This window comes from Choloepus didactylus, chromosome 8, assembly GCF_015220235.1.
Source record: "Choloepus didactylus isolate mChoDid1 chromosome 8, mChoDid1.pri, whole genome shotgun sequence".
Classification (NCBI taxonomy): domain Eukaryota; kingdom Metazoa; phylum Chordata; class Mammalia; order Pilosa; family Megalonychidae; genus Choloepus; species Choloepus didactylus.
The window spans coordinates 6,065,264-6,081,746 of NC_051314.1; the positions used below are offsets into that span (position 1 = coordinate 6,065,264).

At 37.2% G+C, this 16,483-nt stretch overlaps 1 protein-coding gene across 2 annotated transcripts in view; it reads left to right on the forward strand.

Annotated features, from left to right (window-relative positions):
• The window catches only part of SMC1B (structural maintenance of chromosomes 1B), a 134,888-nt gene that overhangs the window by 18,934 nt on the left and 99,471 nt on the right, over positions 1-16,483 (forward strand). For both annotated transcript variants that reach the window (XM_037846362.1, XM_037846363.1), the window contains exons 2-5: positions 6,965-7,153; positions 8,977-9,089; positions 9,178-9,381; positions 12,745-12,983. In XM_037846362.1, coding sequence (XP_037702290.1) covers positions 6,965-7,153; positions 8,977-9,089; positions 9,178-9,381; positions 12,745-12,983 — 745 coding nt within the window. The remainder of the gene's footprint in view (positions 1-6,964; positions 7,154-8,976; positions 9,090-9,177; positions 9,382-12,744; positions 12,984-16,483) is intronic.

Consider the following 16,483-nt stretch of genomic DNA (forward strand, 5'->3'; position numbering starts at 1 on the left):
CAATATAAAAGAAAGTACCATAAAACTCCTAGAAGATAATGTAGGAAAACATCTTCAGGACCTTGTATTAGGCGGCCACTTCCTAGACTTTACACCCACAGCACAAGCAACAAAAGAAAAAATAGATAAATGGGAACTCCTCAAGCTTAGAAGTTTCTGCACCTCAAAGGAATTTCTCAAAAAGGTAAAGAGGCCGCCAACTCAATTGGAAAAAATTTTTGGAAACCATGTGTCTGACAAAAGACTGATATCTTGCATATATAAAGAAATCCTACAACTCAATGACAGTGGTACAGACAGCCCAGTTATAAAATGGGCAAAAGATATGAAAAGACAGTTCTCTGAAGAGGAAATACAAATGGCCAAGAAACACATGAAAAAATGTTCAGCTTCACTAGCTATTAGAGAGATGCAAATTAAGACCACAATGAGATACCATCTAACACCGGTTAGAATGGCTGCCATTAAACAAACAGGAAACTACAAATGCTGGAGGGGATGTGGAGAAATTGGAACTCTTATTCATTGTTGGTGGGACTGTATAATGGTTCAGCCACTCTGGAAGTCAGTCTGGCAGTTCCTTAGAAAACTAGATATAGAGTTACCATTCGATCCAGCGATTGCACTTCTCGGTATATACCTGGAAGGTCGGAAAGCAGTGACACGATCAGATATCTGCACACCAATGTTCATAGCAGCATTATTCACAATTGCCAAGAGATGGAAACAACCCAAATGTCCTTCAACAGATGAGTGGATAAATAAAATGTGGTATATACACACGATGGAATACTACACGGCAGTAAGAAGGAACGATCCTGTGAAACATATGACAACATGGATGAACCTTGAAGACATAATGCTGAGCGAAATAAGCCAGGCACAGAAAGAGAAATATTATATGCTACCACTAATGTGAACTTTGAAAAATGTAAAACAAATGGTTTATAATGTAGAATGTAGGGGAAGTAGCAATAGAGAGCAATTAAGGAAGGGGGAAGAATAATCCAAGAAGAATAGATAAGCTATTTCACGTTCTGGGGATGCCCAGGAATGACTATGGTCTGTTAATTTCTGATGGATATAGTAGGAACAAGTTCACAGAAATGTTGCTATATTAGGTAACTTTCTTGGGGTAAAGTAGGAACATGTTGAAAGTTAAGCAGTTATCTTAGGTTAGTTGTCTTTTTCTTACTCCCTTGTTATGGTCTTTTTGAAATGTTCTTTTATTGTATGTTTGTTTTCTTTTTAACTTTTTTTTCATACAGTTGATTTAAAAAAGAAGGAAAAGTTAAAAAAAAAAAAAACAAGGAAAAAAAAAAGATGCAGTGCCCCCTTGAGGAGCCTGTGGAGAATGCAGGGGTATTTGCCTACCCCACCTCCATGGTTGCTAACATGACCACAGACATAGGGGACTGGTGGTTTGATGGGTTGAGCCCTCTACCACAGGTTTTACCCTTGGGAAGACGGTTGCTGCAAAGGAGAGGCTAGGACTCCCTATGGTTGTGCCTAAGAGCCTCTTCCCGAATGCCTCTTTGTTGCTCAGATGTGGCCCTGTCTCTCTAGCTAAGCCAACTCGAAAGGTGAAATCACTGCCCTCCCCCCTACGTGGGATCAGACGCCCAGGGGAGTGAATCTCCCTGGCAATGTGGAATATGACTCCCAGGGAGGAATGTAGACCTGGCATCGTGGGACGGAGAACATCTTCTTGACCAAAAGGGGGATGTGAAAGGAAATGAAATAAGCTTCAGTGGCAGAGAGAATCCAAAAGGAGCCTAGAGGTCACTCTGGTGGGCACTCTTACGCACACTTTAGACAACCCTTTTTAGGTTCCAAAGAATTGGGGTAGCTGGTGGTGGATACCTGAAACTATCAAACTACAACCCAGAACCCATGAATCTCGAAGACAGTTGTATAAAAATGTAGCTTATGAGGGGTGACAATGGGATTGGGAAAGCCATAAGGACCACACTCCACTTTGTCTAGTTTATGGATGCATGAGTAGAAAAATAGGGGAAGGAAACAAACAGACAAAGGTACCCAGTGTTCTTTTTTACTTCAATTGCTCTTTTTCACTCTAATTATTATTCTTGTTATTTTTGTGTGTGTGCTAATGAAGGTGGCAGGGATTGATTTAGGTGATGAATGTACAACTATGTAATGGTACTGTAAACAATCAAAAGTACGATTTGTTTTGTATGACTGCGTGGTATGTGAATATATCTCAATAAAATGAATATAAAAAAAAAACAAAAAAAAGACTAAAGGACAAATGGGGTGGGATGGGGGGATGGTTTGGGTGTTCTTTTTTCACTTTTATTTTTTATTCTTGTTCTGGTTCTTTCTGATGTAAGGAAAATGTTCAGAGATAGATTGTGGTGATGAATGCATAATTAAGTGATCATACTGTAGACAGTTGATTGTATACCATGGATGATTGTATGGTGTATGAATGTATTTCAATAAAACTGAAATTTAAAAAAAAATAAAAAATAAAAAAAAAAAGGAAAAAAAAAGTACAGTCAATGTCATCCTTACCCTCTTTTCTGATTTACCTTAGTCCTAACCAAGTCTATTTCATTCATATCTGTAATTGAAATCTGTTCTCTTTTTTCAGCTTCTTTAGCAGTTGCTGTATGGGGTAATGCTGACTTTAATAGCTTCAGAACGCTCTCTCTGGGTCTCAGGTGGCACTCAGATACCCAAAGTACTGGGGAACTACCCGGCTATACCCAAAGAGCTCAGCATCTCAGAATTTAGAAATGATTGTTAAAACTCAGGAATAGATGTGACTGCTGTAAGAGGTTACCATCTGGGAACCTTTACAGTGAAACTTACTGAACATTCTGTATTCCTAAATCATAAATTGCCCACATTCTATCCCCTGATAAAGTATGCTCTCAAATTCAATTCTCGGTGTTTGTTCATTATAATTAGTTTATATTAGTTAGACCATACAACATTTGTCCTTTTGTTTCTGGCTTATTTCACTCAACATAATGTTCTCAAGGTTCATTCACCTAGTTGCATGCCTCACAACTTCATTCCTTCTTGCAGCCACTCAGTATTCCGTTGTATGTATACACCACAGTTCACTCTTCTGTTCATCAATGTACCCTTACGCCACCTCCATCTGTTGCAAATCGTGAATAATGCCACCATAAACACCAGTGGGCAAATGTCTAGTAGTGTTCCTGATTTCTGTCCCTGCCCGTGGGACGATCAACGGAAGCTTCAAGTCCTGCGAAGGAAGAATGGTATGGGACAAGAGACACGAAGAATGACAGCAAGACAGGTTTCTAATCAAGCTGCAAAATTTTATTGAGGAGGCTGAGCATATATACTCTAGGGTAGGATGGGGGTGGCTAGTAAGGACGGGTGGCGATCTAGGATTGGCGGTTGCTGTTGCTGGGGTGGATGGCCAATGGGCGGCTACTGTTTAGGCGCGAACTAGCTACTGCTTAGGCGGGAACTACTGTTACTTCCTTGAAGAAGGCTAATTATAGCTTAGGCTGTTCTTGCATCAGCCCTGGCGGCCATGTTGCATGTTACCGGTATCGCTGAAGGTGAATATTATATATGCTACCTTAATTGTCCCCACAGTTCACTCTTCTGTTCATCAATGTACCCTTATGCCACCTCCATCTGTTGCAAATCGTGAATAATGCCACCATAAACACCAGTGGGCAAATGTCTAGTAGTGTTCCTGATTTCAGTTCTTCCAAGTATATACCTAATAACGGGGTTGTAGGATCACATGACAGCCCTATACTGAGCCTCCTGTGGGACCACCACACTGCCTGCCAGAGGGGCCGCACCATTCTACCTCCCTACCAACAGCGAATAGGTATATATCTCTCTCCACATTTTGTTCCTTAATTTTTGTCATTGTAAATATTTTTTCTTACTTTAGAAATCTTAATTCACAACATCTTAATGTAATTACTTATTTGCTTTCACATATAGTATGAAGAAACCTGTTCTAAACTACCAGCACCAATAACACTATAAGCAATAAAACTGCTAAAGGAAATCTAAAATTTTTTTGTACTTCATTTTGGTCCTTAGAATGCATTTCACTAAGGATATACAGTCAGAATTCTGAGTTGCCTTTTCCTGTCCTTTGCCCATTTTTCTGTTGGGTTATTGCCTGCAAAGTCTTTCTTAAAAATCTAAACAAGACACTGTTACTCTTAAAATACTTCAGTGGCTGAAGGATTATGAAATTCTTAATATTCAGTATAAAGTTCAGTTCTTTAGCATATTGTGATTCTTGCTTATCTCCCCAGCTTTGTCCCTTACCATTTCCAACTTTGTATGCTCTGCTCCGCCTCTAGAATGAATTACTGGAATGGTTCCATGCTCTCTCCCTCCTCTGTGACCTATGTATACCTATGACCAAACCATTCCCTTTCCTTCAGCATCAACCCTACCCCCTACCAAACCTCAAATTACCGTGTAAAATTTAGCTCAGAAATTACCTCTTCTGCAAAGCCTACTCAGAGCCACTACTAGTGTATTTCTCCTAAGTGATTCTACAGTTCTTTTAATGTGATCTTAGAACTTCCTCAAGTGTATTACAACTTCCTAATTTTAATGGAAAGAGTAAAGGTTTTGGAATAAGACACATCACTCCAAAACATATGAGATGTTTAACCTTGAGCCCCTGCTTCTTTATCTGTAAAAAGCAAATTAAAGACCTACCTCATAGAATTGTTGTAAGACTAAATAAAATAGCAGATGTTGAATGTCTGGCACAAAATGGGATTAATTAAAAATTGGTCACATTCCCCACCATGAGCACCTTAGAGAAAACCCTACACATTGTGCCTGGTAAATAAGTGTATAGTAAATGTGTGTAGAATGAATGAATAAATTTGAGGGGGCAAAAGACTGCAGAGAAAGGAGCCCAGCTAGGAGGCTTTTGAAGTGAGGAAGGTTTGAACTAAAAGAAGGAAGGTAAAGGAGATTAATGGAAGAAATATCTAGAGCTAGAATCAAAAGGGTCTTAGCAACTGATTGGATAAGAGGACAAATGGATGAAAGATACTCATTTTTGAGATGGGAGAATGATAGTGTCATTTTTATCTTTTAATACTTGAGCCACCATCATCAAGTTACAATAGCCTAAAAAATAGCTCTTTTAGAATCATTATTTTCCTGTTGTTGATTTTCAGTTATTTACAGCAGAGGTCCCCAGTCTGAACATTGCAAAACTTGACTTGGTTTATTCATTCATTCAGTCTTTCAACAGATGGTTGTTAAGCAAACACTAGCTGGCAAGTAGGAATTTAATAAATGTTTTCTCATCATCCTGTCTAAAGTTGCCTGCCCTAGTTGCCCTCAGTTTTATCACCTCATTTATTTCCTTGTGATAATTATAATATGTAATTATCCCTTTGGTGTATTGTCTGGCTTTCTTTATAGAATATAACCTCCGTTAGGCAGGGGCGTATCTGTCTTGTTCATTTATTATATTAGTTGAATGAATGAATTTGGGTAGAGAAGATTTAAATAAGGACTTGAACTAAAGGATTTCTGTTAACTCTGTTACTATCAGATTTAGTAATTCAAATCAATGAATTTGAGTTTTTGAATTTTCTGTATGTGCTATCTTACAGGAGCTCTCAATTTGTGGATTATCAATTTACCAAAAAAGGTCACATTTCGTACCTATAAGCTGCTCTGCTACATAAATTTGCAGCAATTTGACCACTGTTAGTTATTTTTGAAAATATCATAAACCTCTAAAACTAAGCCATATTTCCAGTGACTGACAGTACTCTTTTCTCTTTGTTTGTGTTACCTGTACCCCATTTGGCATTGGAAATGGGAATTGCTTGTGGATATAGGGGACAGAATGTGAAAAAGAAAAATATTTTAAATAGAGATGGTAGTATCTGTGTTGACACTACCTTGGAAATGGTCTTAGAGCAGAAAATGGGGTTCATGGTTGGATAATCATATGCTATCTGGCCCAGGAGTCCTCCAAACCATCCCAAGTTTGGTGATCCACTAGGAGGATTCACAGGACTCAGAAAATATATAGATGTACTTACGGCTATAATATTTTACAATGAAAGGATACAAAGAAAACTCAGCAGAACTGAGTATATCACGTACAAAGTTTCTAGAGTCCTCTCCTGGTGGAGTAACACAGGGCGTGCTTAATTCTTCCAGCAACAAGTTGTGACAACACTTGTGACATGTTTTCTACCAAGGAAACTCATTAGAGACTCAGTGCCCAGGGTTTTTATTTGGGGCTGGTCACATAGGCATTCACTGCCTAGCTTGTATCAAAATTCTAAACTCCTAGGAAGAAAGCAGGTGTTCACCATAAATCATATTTGATTGCATTAATAATTTAGGCATAGTGAGCCATCTTATCAGGGAATGATGGTTTTGAACCCTCCCAAAATCTAAATTCCTGAATGTCAGCCAAGTTTTTCAGCAGGCCTTTTAAAGGATAACAGTCTTGGGGCCTGCTTGCTATCTCCTTTCTGCACACCATCTCCTATCAGTCATATAAATATTCTAGCAACCTTAGTCTAGGAAATTCTGGATTTAGTTAGCTATTGTTGTTTGTTTTTTTTTGAGTATGCGAGGGTTTGGTGTTGTATTAATGCTTTAGGTGATAGTTTCCATATTTATAAAATGGAGATAACTGAAATTCAGAGAATTTAAATGATTTGCCGTGAGATAATACCTAATGAGAGAGAACTGGGGTTTAGATCCAGGAATTTATACCCTTAAACTTGGCCCACTTAATGCCCTATGGTAGCTTCAGAGAAGAAACAATGATCTACATGACATTTTTCAGCCACATGCATTTTGAATATGGACAAGACAGGACTGTGAAAATGTGTGTAGACTTTATTTCACTTCTGTCCGTGGCCTGGGTTTTTGGGCTCTGGGCAAGGATTTTTAATGTTAACTTTTTTTTCCTGTCTCTTTTCTTCCCCAGGAAAATCTAATGTAATGGATGCACTTAGTTTTGTAATGGGAGAAAAAACAGTTAATTTGAGAGTGAAAAATATTCAAGAACTTATTCATGGAGCACATATTGGAAAACCTATTTCTTCTTTTGCAAGTGTAAAAATTGTATATGTGGAGGAGAGTGGAGAAGAGAAAACATTTACAAGAATTATTCGAGGTATTTTTTGTCATCTTTTGTTTATGAGTGATTTTTCAAGAGTTAAGTCAGATTACCTCTTTTTTCTTTCTCTGAAACGTATGATTTATTATTCCACTGGTGTAGTGAACTAGAGTGCCTGTTTTCTCTTGGATAGCAAATCTCAGAAGCAAGTTAAGAACCTGTTTGACAGGGCTTCTCCACTAGGGTTCTTCCTTAAGCAGGCATATTTGTTCAAATCCCACTATTCTCAAATAGCATTATTGTAACTGGATGTTTAGTTACAATGCAGGAAGAAGCCGATGTTGAAGATAAAAGTCATAAAAATTTGTTCTGAGGTCTTTTGTGTATATTCATCTCATTTTCTTAGTGATGTACTAATTGTATGTCTATTTTTTACTTGTATAGACAGTTCTTTCTGCCATCAAAAAGCAGAATGAGTGAATTATTTGAATTTGTATTTTGTGAATTTATCCAATGTGGTCCGTTTGCTTCCTGAATAAATGACACTGAGAACTGTTTGCCTGTCTTTTTTCTGTCTATGCCAAGAGCTCAAATAGCCTTCAAATACAGGCTCAACATTTTCTGGTTTGATGGTTGTTGCTGTTGTCATTCTGGTCCACTTAGAACATTTTTGATCATAAACACTCTCTATTGGAATAGATGGTGGTGAGGGGAACACAACACTGAATGTGATTAATCCCACTGAATGGTATGCTTGGGAGTGATTGAGCTGGGAAATTTTAGGTTGCATGTTTCCATAATTTAAAAAAAAAAAAGGATGTTTGAATATGGTTTATTCATTTTCTTGGGGTATGGTAGGAACATGTTGGAAGGAAAGTAGTTATTTTAGGTTATTTGTTTTTCTTAATCCTTTGCTTTGTTTTGTTTGAAATGTTATAGTTTTTTGTTTGTTTCTTTTAATTTTTCAATAAATAAAATTTTTAAAAAAGGAGAATAAAGAGAAAATGAAAATTAAATGCAATACATGGTTTTGGACAGGATCTAATAACAGAGGACAAACTTTTCCTTCACCCCAGACAGATACCCTGCACCCATTATGCATAAACTCCCCCTTCCATTTACCCCCTGCCCCTGGTAGCCTGTATTCTACTTTCTGTCTCGATGAGTTTGCATATCCTAGCTATTTCATGGGTAAGTGGCATCATGTAATATTTGTCCTTTTGTACCTGGCTTATTTCATTCAATGTAGATGCCTTCAAGGTTCATTCATGTAGTGGTATGTATCAGAACTTCATTCCCTTTTAAGACTGAGTAATATCCCATTGTGTAGGTAGATCACAGTGTGTTTATCCATTCATCTGCTGATGGACATTTGGGTTATTTCTGCCTTTTGGCTATTGTGAATAAAGTTGCTAAGAACATTGGTGTACAAATATCCATCCAAGTCCCTGCTTTCAGTTCTTTTGGGTATATACTTAGAAGTGGAATTGCCAGGTCGTATCGTAGTTCTATGTTTAACTTCTTTGAGGAACCACCAAACTTTTCCACAGTGGCTGTGTCATTTTACATTCCTGCCAAAAATATGAAGTTTCCTATTTCTCCACATCCTTGCCAGCACCTGTTTTCCACTTACATAAAAATAGCCATTCTAGTGGGGCAGTCAGAGACTTATGTTTGTTTTGTTCATTGCTTTATAGAATAGTGTCTTGCAGATAGTCAACACTCAGTATTTATTGACTGATTAAATGCATTTATTAATTTGTATATTATTACATAACTGGCCATTTCAATAAGAAAAACAACTTTATTAAGCCTTCAGTGATGTTGAGGTATGTCTAGTATATAGATGTCCAATGGCAATCTTTATTCTTTTATTCTAGGGGGATGCTCAGAATTTCATTTCAATGATAACCCTGTGAATCGGTCTGCTTATATAGCAGAGTTGGAAAAGATAGGCATACTAGTCAAAGCAAGGAACTGTCTAGTTTTTCAAGTAAGTAGCTGTATTCTTATATTCCATTCATACTTTTGAAAAAGAATTGCATTGCTGTATTTTATTTGTTGGTGTTCCTGTTTTTAAGGGAACTGTAGAGTGTATTTCAATGAAAAAACCCAAAGAAAGAACCCAGTTTTTTGAGGAAATCAGCACTTCAGGAGAGCTTATAGGAGAATATGAGGAAAAGAAAAAAAAGTTACAGAAAGCTGAAGAGGATGCGCACTTTAATTTTAACAAGAAAAAAAATGCAGCTGCAGAACGTAAACAAGCAAAATTAGAGAAGGAAGAGGTAAGATCACTGAGCTGTAACTAATTTGGGGTCAGAATTGTTGGATATTGGCTTAGGGTTACCAAGAATATTTCTTTAACAATACAAAACAAATAAAATTCATTAAAAATAAACTTTTTGCTATATCTTCCACTATTTGGCTTGTTCTTCCCCCATAGGCAGAAAAACCCAAACTTCAATAATGTCTAATTTTCCCAACCAAAAATAACCTTGAGCGATTTATAACTTATATGGCAGCAGCTCTCAAACTTTTGGATCTTGATTCCCTTTCACTCTTAAAAATTATTGAGTACCCTAAAGACTTTTTGTTTATGTGTGTTACATCTATCAGTAGTTACCAATTTGGTGTTAAAATTGAGAAAATTTTAAAATGTTTTAAATTATTCATGTAAAAATAACAATGAACTCATATGTTAACGTAACATAAAAATTTTCCGAAATAAAACAATTAGAAGATTGGTATTATTTTATATTTTTATAATCTCCTTAATCTGTGGCTTAATAGAAGACAGTTCTCACGTCTACTTCTGTGTTCTGTCGTAATATGTGGTTTTGGTTAAATCTATGAAAAGAATCTGGTTTCACACACATATATAGTTGGAAATGGAGGCCTTTTTGGATAATTGTGGATATTCTTTTTTTTTTTCTTTTGAGGTGAAATTCACATAGCATTAAATGAACCATTTTAAAGTGAAAAATTCAGTGACATTTAGTACATTCACAATGTATAGCCATCACCGCTATCTAGTTCCAAAACATTTTTATCATCCCAAAACGAAACCCAATACCCGTTAAGCAGCTGTTCCTCATTTCTCCCTTCCCCCTGCTCCTGGGGACCACCAATCTGTGTTCTGTCTCTGGATTTACCTATTCTGGATATTTTGTATAAATGAAATCTAATGTTTTGTGACCTTTTGTGTCTGGCTTCTCTCACCTAGCATGTTTTTGAGGTTCATACAGACTGTAGCATATATCAGAAACTCAATCTTTATGGCTGAATAATTTTCTATTACATTTATATATATATATATATATATATATATATATATATATATATATATAAAATGTACCACAGCCCAACAGATGGGTGGGTTTTCTTTTTTTGATATTACACCAAAACTTGACTTGTAGTTTCTTAAAGATTAATTTCATTGTGAAATGTGAAACCACCTCAGTGAACTTTTTGTACCCTGATACATTAAAATGTATTGATATATCTTGCACTATGTATGGATCTTTTACCTGTGCATGATTTTATAACATCGTGCATTGATCATTATAGAAAATACTGATTTACTGAGTTTATGGAGATTTTCCAAATATTAACACATTTTGTTATATAATATAAAAATTCACATTCATTAATGTCACCACCAGTTTCATCAGTAGTTTTTTTAAGTTTCCGGATGTGGCAAAGCGCAAAATAGTGAATACAAGTTTTCCAAAATTCTAAATTTCACTAATGTCAGTCGGTTTTATTCCCTGAAGTGAAAGGCTCACTTCAGTCAATTTTGAAAAATATTGACCAAATACCTAAGACTGAATAGTGAAGTCATTTGTACTGCTAAATAAAAATGGTGTTCCATGAGCAGAGTGGATAGTTCAGTTTGCAGCTCAACTCAGTCACTTAAGTGCTTTTCCTTGTGACAACCATCACATTTATTTATGCTGCAAAAGTACCTTATGTGTACTTCTCATTTCTTCACATGAAAAATTAAAAAGGCATTTGCTCAAAAGTCAAAGTTTAATAAAATTAATAATTTTTACTGTTTCATCAATTACATTCTTAAGTGAAACTGACTTTTTAAAAAAAGCTACAAGTGTGTGGCTGTGAAGAATACAGTGACTGCCTAGTACAGTTTGGTGTCACTGCCTTAATTTTTGCTAAGGCCTAGCAGTTTTACCCACTGTTGGCTTTTGCTCTGTCAATAGAAAAGTCAACACCCAAAAAAGACAAATACTTATTATTATGAAAGTAGTTTTGACCTCAGGGACTTTTCAAAAGGGTCTTGGGAACCCCTAGGAAGCCATAGTCACACTTTGCAAATGCTATTCTGTGATATCTCTTGGTACCCTTCACAATGCCTAGTCTAGTGCTTTGCACATAATTGATAATTGTTTGAGTTTGGAATGTTTTTTTTTCAAATACACATCAGACTCCCGTCTGTCCTGCATGAAATCCTGCCTTTGCTTCCCACTGTTCCTAGAATCCAGTGTCCTTACCCAGCCTATAGGCTCAGACTGGTCTGGCCTTCATTCACTCCTTAACTTCCTCTACTCTCCTGCAACATTGATCCTTTTTATTTATTGAACACACAAAGCTCCCTCCTATCCTGGAGCTTTTACTTTTGTTATTTCTTCTTAGGTTGCTGTGTGCTTTTTTTTTTTTTTATCGCTGATACTCTCTTATTCAAGTTTTCATTAAAAAGCTGCCTCCTCAGGCAGGCATTTGCTGTCCACACCCCCAATCTAAATTAGCACCTCCTCCCTCATACTATCACATCAACCTATTTGTTTCCTTTGTAGCAATTATTGCTGTATGAAATTATCTTGTTTATTATTTGTTTGCTTGTTTATTGTCTGACTCTGTCCCCTCCCCAACTAGAATATGTTTTAACGAGAGCAGGACCCTGTCTGTCTTGTTCTCCCCTGTATTCCCAGCACATAGAACAGGGTCTAGCACATAGTAAGTACTCAGTATTTTTGAGGGGTTAAATGAAATGTGGATGTGTTTGTTACTAGTGGTGTTTTTCTGTTTCTTCATATTTTTGAGTGTGTACATGTCCTTTGCTTTGTCATTGGAAAGGAGCGGCAGCAGTGGAAGTCAGGCTAAATATAGTCATAATATATTGAAATAGCATACTAGAAATGTATAATTGCAGAACTTTAAATAATTATGAGGAGTATTAAACCCTGTTACTTGGAATACTTTATTGATTAGGAGCTCTTCTCTCAAGGCAGCCCATTCCCAAATTATATCCTATAGCAGAAATTTACCTGAAACTTTACAAGTCATCTGATGTTCTTCTTTTAGTTTATAAATGAGGAAGCTCATGCCAGAAATGTTAATGAACTTGCCAAACTCAATAGGTCAAGACAGAAATGGGACTAGGGTCCAGGTTAGCAAGTGCCACTCCATTGTTCTTACCACCAGAAGTCTTCATGCAGGAATACAAAATCACTTACCAGTTTATTTTAGAAATGTATCCAGAAACCCTCTCCAAATAATATTGTTTGGATAAGAATACTGTTTCTTAATAACATAAAAATTCATTAAAGAATATTGTTTAGTACAATAATTGAGTTTAAAGTCAATTTAAATATTCTCCCTTTTAACTATCACTGAATTGTACTGTTTTGTAGGCAGAACGTTACCAGAGTCTCCTTGAAGAACTGAAAATGAAAAAGATACAACTGCAGCTTTTCCAACTATATCATAATGAGAAAAAAATTCATTTTTTGAAGACTGAGCTTGAGCATGTGAATAGGGATTTGAGTGTCACGAAAGAGTCTCTTTCTCGTCATGAAAACATAGTTAAAGCTAAAAAGAAGAAACATGGAATGCTAACTAGACAACTCCAACAAACAGAAAAAGAATTGAAGTGAGGTTTTTTTGGATTTTTTGTTGTTGTTGTTTTAAAATCAGATTGTTTTCTTTTTGTTGAACTCTGATAGTCTGTTCTCAACGCAGGTCTATTCTAGATACAAGTATGGCCTTTATTAGATATGTACTTTGCAAAGATCCTGCCTCCCTTCCCACCCCCCACCCCCTCTCCCCATATCTACCTTGTCTTGGCATTCTCCTGGAAGCATCTTTTGAGGAGCAAAATTTTTAATTTTAATGAGAGCTAGTTTATAAATTTATTCTTTTATGAGTTGTGCTTTTAAAGTCATATTTTAAAATCTTTGCTTACCCCTATCACAGGACTTCCCTGTGGGAAGACTGTTGCTGCAAAAGAGAGGCTAGGCCTCCCTATAATTGTGCCTAAGAGCCTCCTCCCGAATGCCTTTGTTGCTCAGATGTGGCCCTCTCTCTCTAGCTAAGCCAACTTGGCAGGTGAAATCACTGCCCTCCCCCCTATATGGGATCAGACACCCAGGGGAGTGAATCTCCCTGGCAACATGGAATATGACTCCTGAGGAGAAATGTAGACCCAGCATCATGGGATGGAGAACATCTACTTGACCAAAAGGGGGATGTGAAAGGAAATGAAATAAGCTCTAGTGGCAGAGAGATTCCAAAAGGAGCTGAGAGGTCACTCTGGTGGGCACTCTTACGCACAATACAGACAACCCTTTTTAGGTTCTAATGAATTGGGGTAGCTGGCAGTGGATACATGAAACTATCAAACTGCAGCCCAGAACCCATGAATCTTGAAGACGGTTGTATGGGAGTGTAGCTTATGAGGGGTGACAGTGGGATTGGGAGAGCCATGGGGACCGCACTCCCCTTTGTCTAGTTTGTGGATGGATGAGTGGAAAAATGGGGGAAGGAAACAAACAAACAAGCGGACAAAGGCGCCCAGTGTTCTTTTTGCTTTGGTTGCTCTTTTTCAGTTTACTTGTTATTCTTGTTATTTTTGTGTGTGTGGTGGTGAGGGTGTTGGGGATTGATTTAGGTGATGAATGTACAGCTATGTAACGGTACTGTGAACAATCGAATGTGCGATTTGTTTTGTGTGACTGCGTGGTATGTGAATATATCTCAATAAAATGAACATTAAAAAAAAAATATTTAACCCGGGGTGAAAAAGGGTTTCTGCAAAGAAGTTTTATGGTTTCAGGTTTAATGTTTAGATCTATGATTTATTAATTTTTATGTTTGGTGTGAGGTTTAGGTCCTGTTCATGTTTTTTCCATGTGTATGTCCAGTTGTTCCAGCACCATTTATTGAAAAGGCTGTCCTTTTCCCACTGCATTGTTTTTGGACCTTTATCAAAAATCAGTTACCCATGTATGTCTGTTTCTTGACTCAATTTGATAACACTGAACTGTTTATTCTAACATCATGCTGTTTTAATTATTGTAGCTTTATAGTAATTCTTGAAATCAGGTAGTATTAGCCCTCCAACTTTGTTCGATTTCAGAGTTGTTTTGGATATTACAAGTCCTTTGCATTCCAAAGAAATTTTGGAATCAACTTGTCAGTCTTCATGATTAAACCATGATGGAATTTCATGGGGATTGTAATGAATCTATAGATCAATTTGGGGAGAATTAACATGTTAACAATATTGAGTCTTCTGACTCATGGACATGGTATAACTATTTATTTTGATCTTCTTTAATTATTTTCAACAATATTTTGAAGTCTTCAGTGTACAGGCTTTTACATCTTTTGCTAACTATTTCACTAGGTGGCCTAAATATGACAAAGGACCCTCTTAGACCCAGTACTCTGCCCCCAGCCTTGTGGAGATAATTATGAATGCTAGGGTGAAGCTTCCAAACCCTGCCTCTAACATACATCTGTGCACACTCCAGCCTTGAATTGTTCTACTCATTTATAATGCCCTAAGTAGGATGTAGGGACTTAGACTCCTTGTTTGGGGACAGCTGGTACTGGGAGACCTTACGTCCTGAACAAAATGGTGTTGGACAGAATTACTTGAAAATTCACATATGAACCAGGGCACAATAAATATTCTACAAGGGTGCTTAGCAGTCTATTAAGGGTGGCTGAGGAAGCAAAATGAGGATGGGCTGAAATACATACATACATATATTCCAGTGTCATTTAAATTATTTACAATGAGAATTGAGAATTTTTTAAGTTCACATTCCTAGTAAAAGATTAATTGTTCTGAAGCCATGTTAACAAAGAGCCATCAGAATGGGTTTTAAAGCATCTTAATCTATCAATGGCTACTGTAAAGTTTCCTAATCTGTAACAAATTACCTCAAATTTAGTGGCTTCAAACAATTCGTATTTATTATCTTACGTTTCTGGAGATCAGAGCCCAAAATGAGTCTCTCTGGGCTAAAACCAATGTCCTGGCAGGGCTGCATTCTGTTCAGAAGGCTCTTGGAGAGAATCTGTTTCTTTGCCTTTTCCAGGTTTTACAGGCCACACATATTCCTTGGCTCATATCCCCTCCCATCTTCAATGTCAGCCATAACCGGTCTAGGCTTTCCCACATTGCATCAGTCCGACACTGACCCTCCTTTCTCCCTCTTTCACTTTAAGAACCTTTGTGATTATGTTGGGCCAACTGACATAATCCAGGATAATTTTCCCATCTCAATGTTTTTAACTTAATCACATCTGCAAAGTCCCTTTGGCTAGATAATGTAGCATATTCACAGGTTGTGGGATTAGGCTGTGAGTATCAGCCAGTCAAAATCAGTTCACTCCAGTGAGCAGCTTTTGAGTGCCAGCCAATTGACAGCTAATACCAACTCACTTTTCTTTTTAAAGCCTACAAGTCTCTGAACTCCTAACTCAGAATTTGTGCATAAGAAGAGGAATCTGCTCTGCTCAGCGAGACTGTGCATCATCAGTATAGTTCTCCCTTACTTAAGTAAGCAGTAGGTTCAGCTTTGGGTATATTGTTGTGGAAATTATGAGGCAGTCTCATCATTTGACAGAATGTTTCAATATTGCATTATTTAAATACAGCTAAAAAACGGAAAGAAAAAAGAAAGAAAAGCAAAAGTACAAAAGAAGACCACGCAAGTGCCAGTGCAGAGGCACTTGAGTCAGGGAGAAGCAAGGAGAAAATCTGCAGAGAGAAATCTGAGGATCCAGTGCTTGGGAGGCTACGAGGGGCCAGAGCAGGGAGCCGCAAACACCTCTGTGGACAGTGTTGGTGGAGGGACTTAGCCATTGGCCTGAGCAGCTTCTAATACCTGGATTTTTCTGGGCTCTGCCCCAATTTTAAATATTTCATGAAATTTGCCACTTGTAGCCTGCTTTCCTGTTGTTAAGGATATTTTACTTTAAAATGAGGATTTAATACCTGGGTGATGATTTCATAACACAATTTAACTCATGAGAGAATGCCCTGGACCGAGAAGATCCTTGGTCAAAATCAAAGAAAGATTTTCATTTGGACAAGTTTGACATCTCCAAAATCTCAACCTGGAATGACCTGGGACAGCT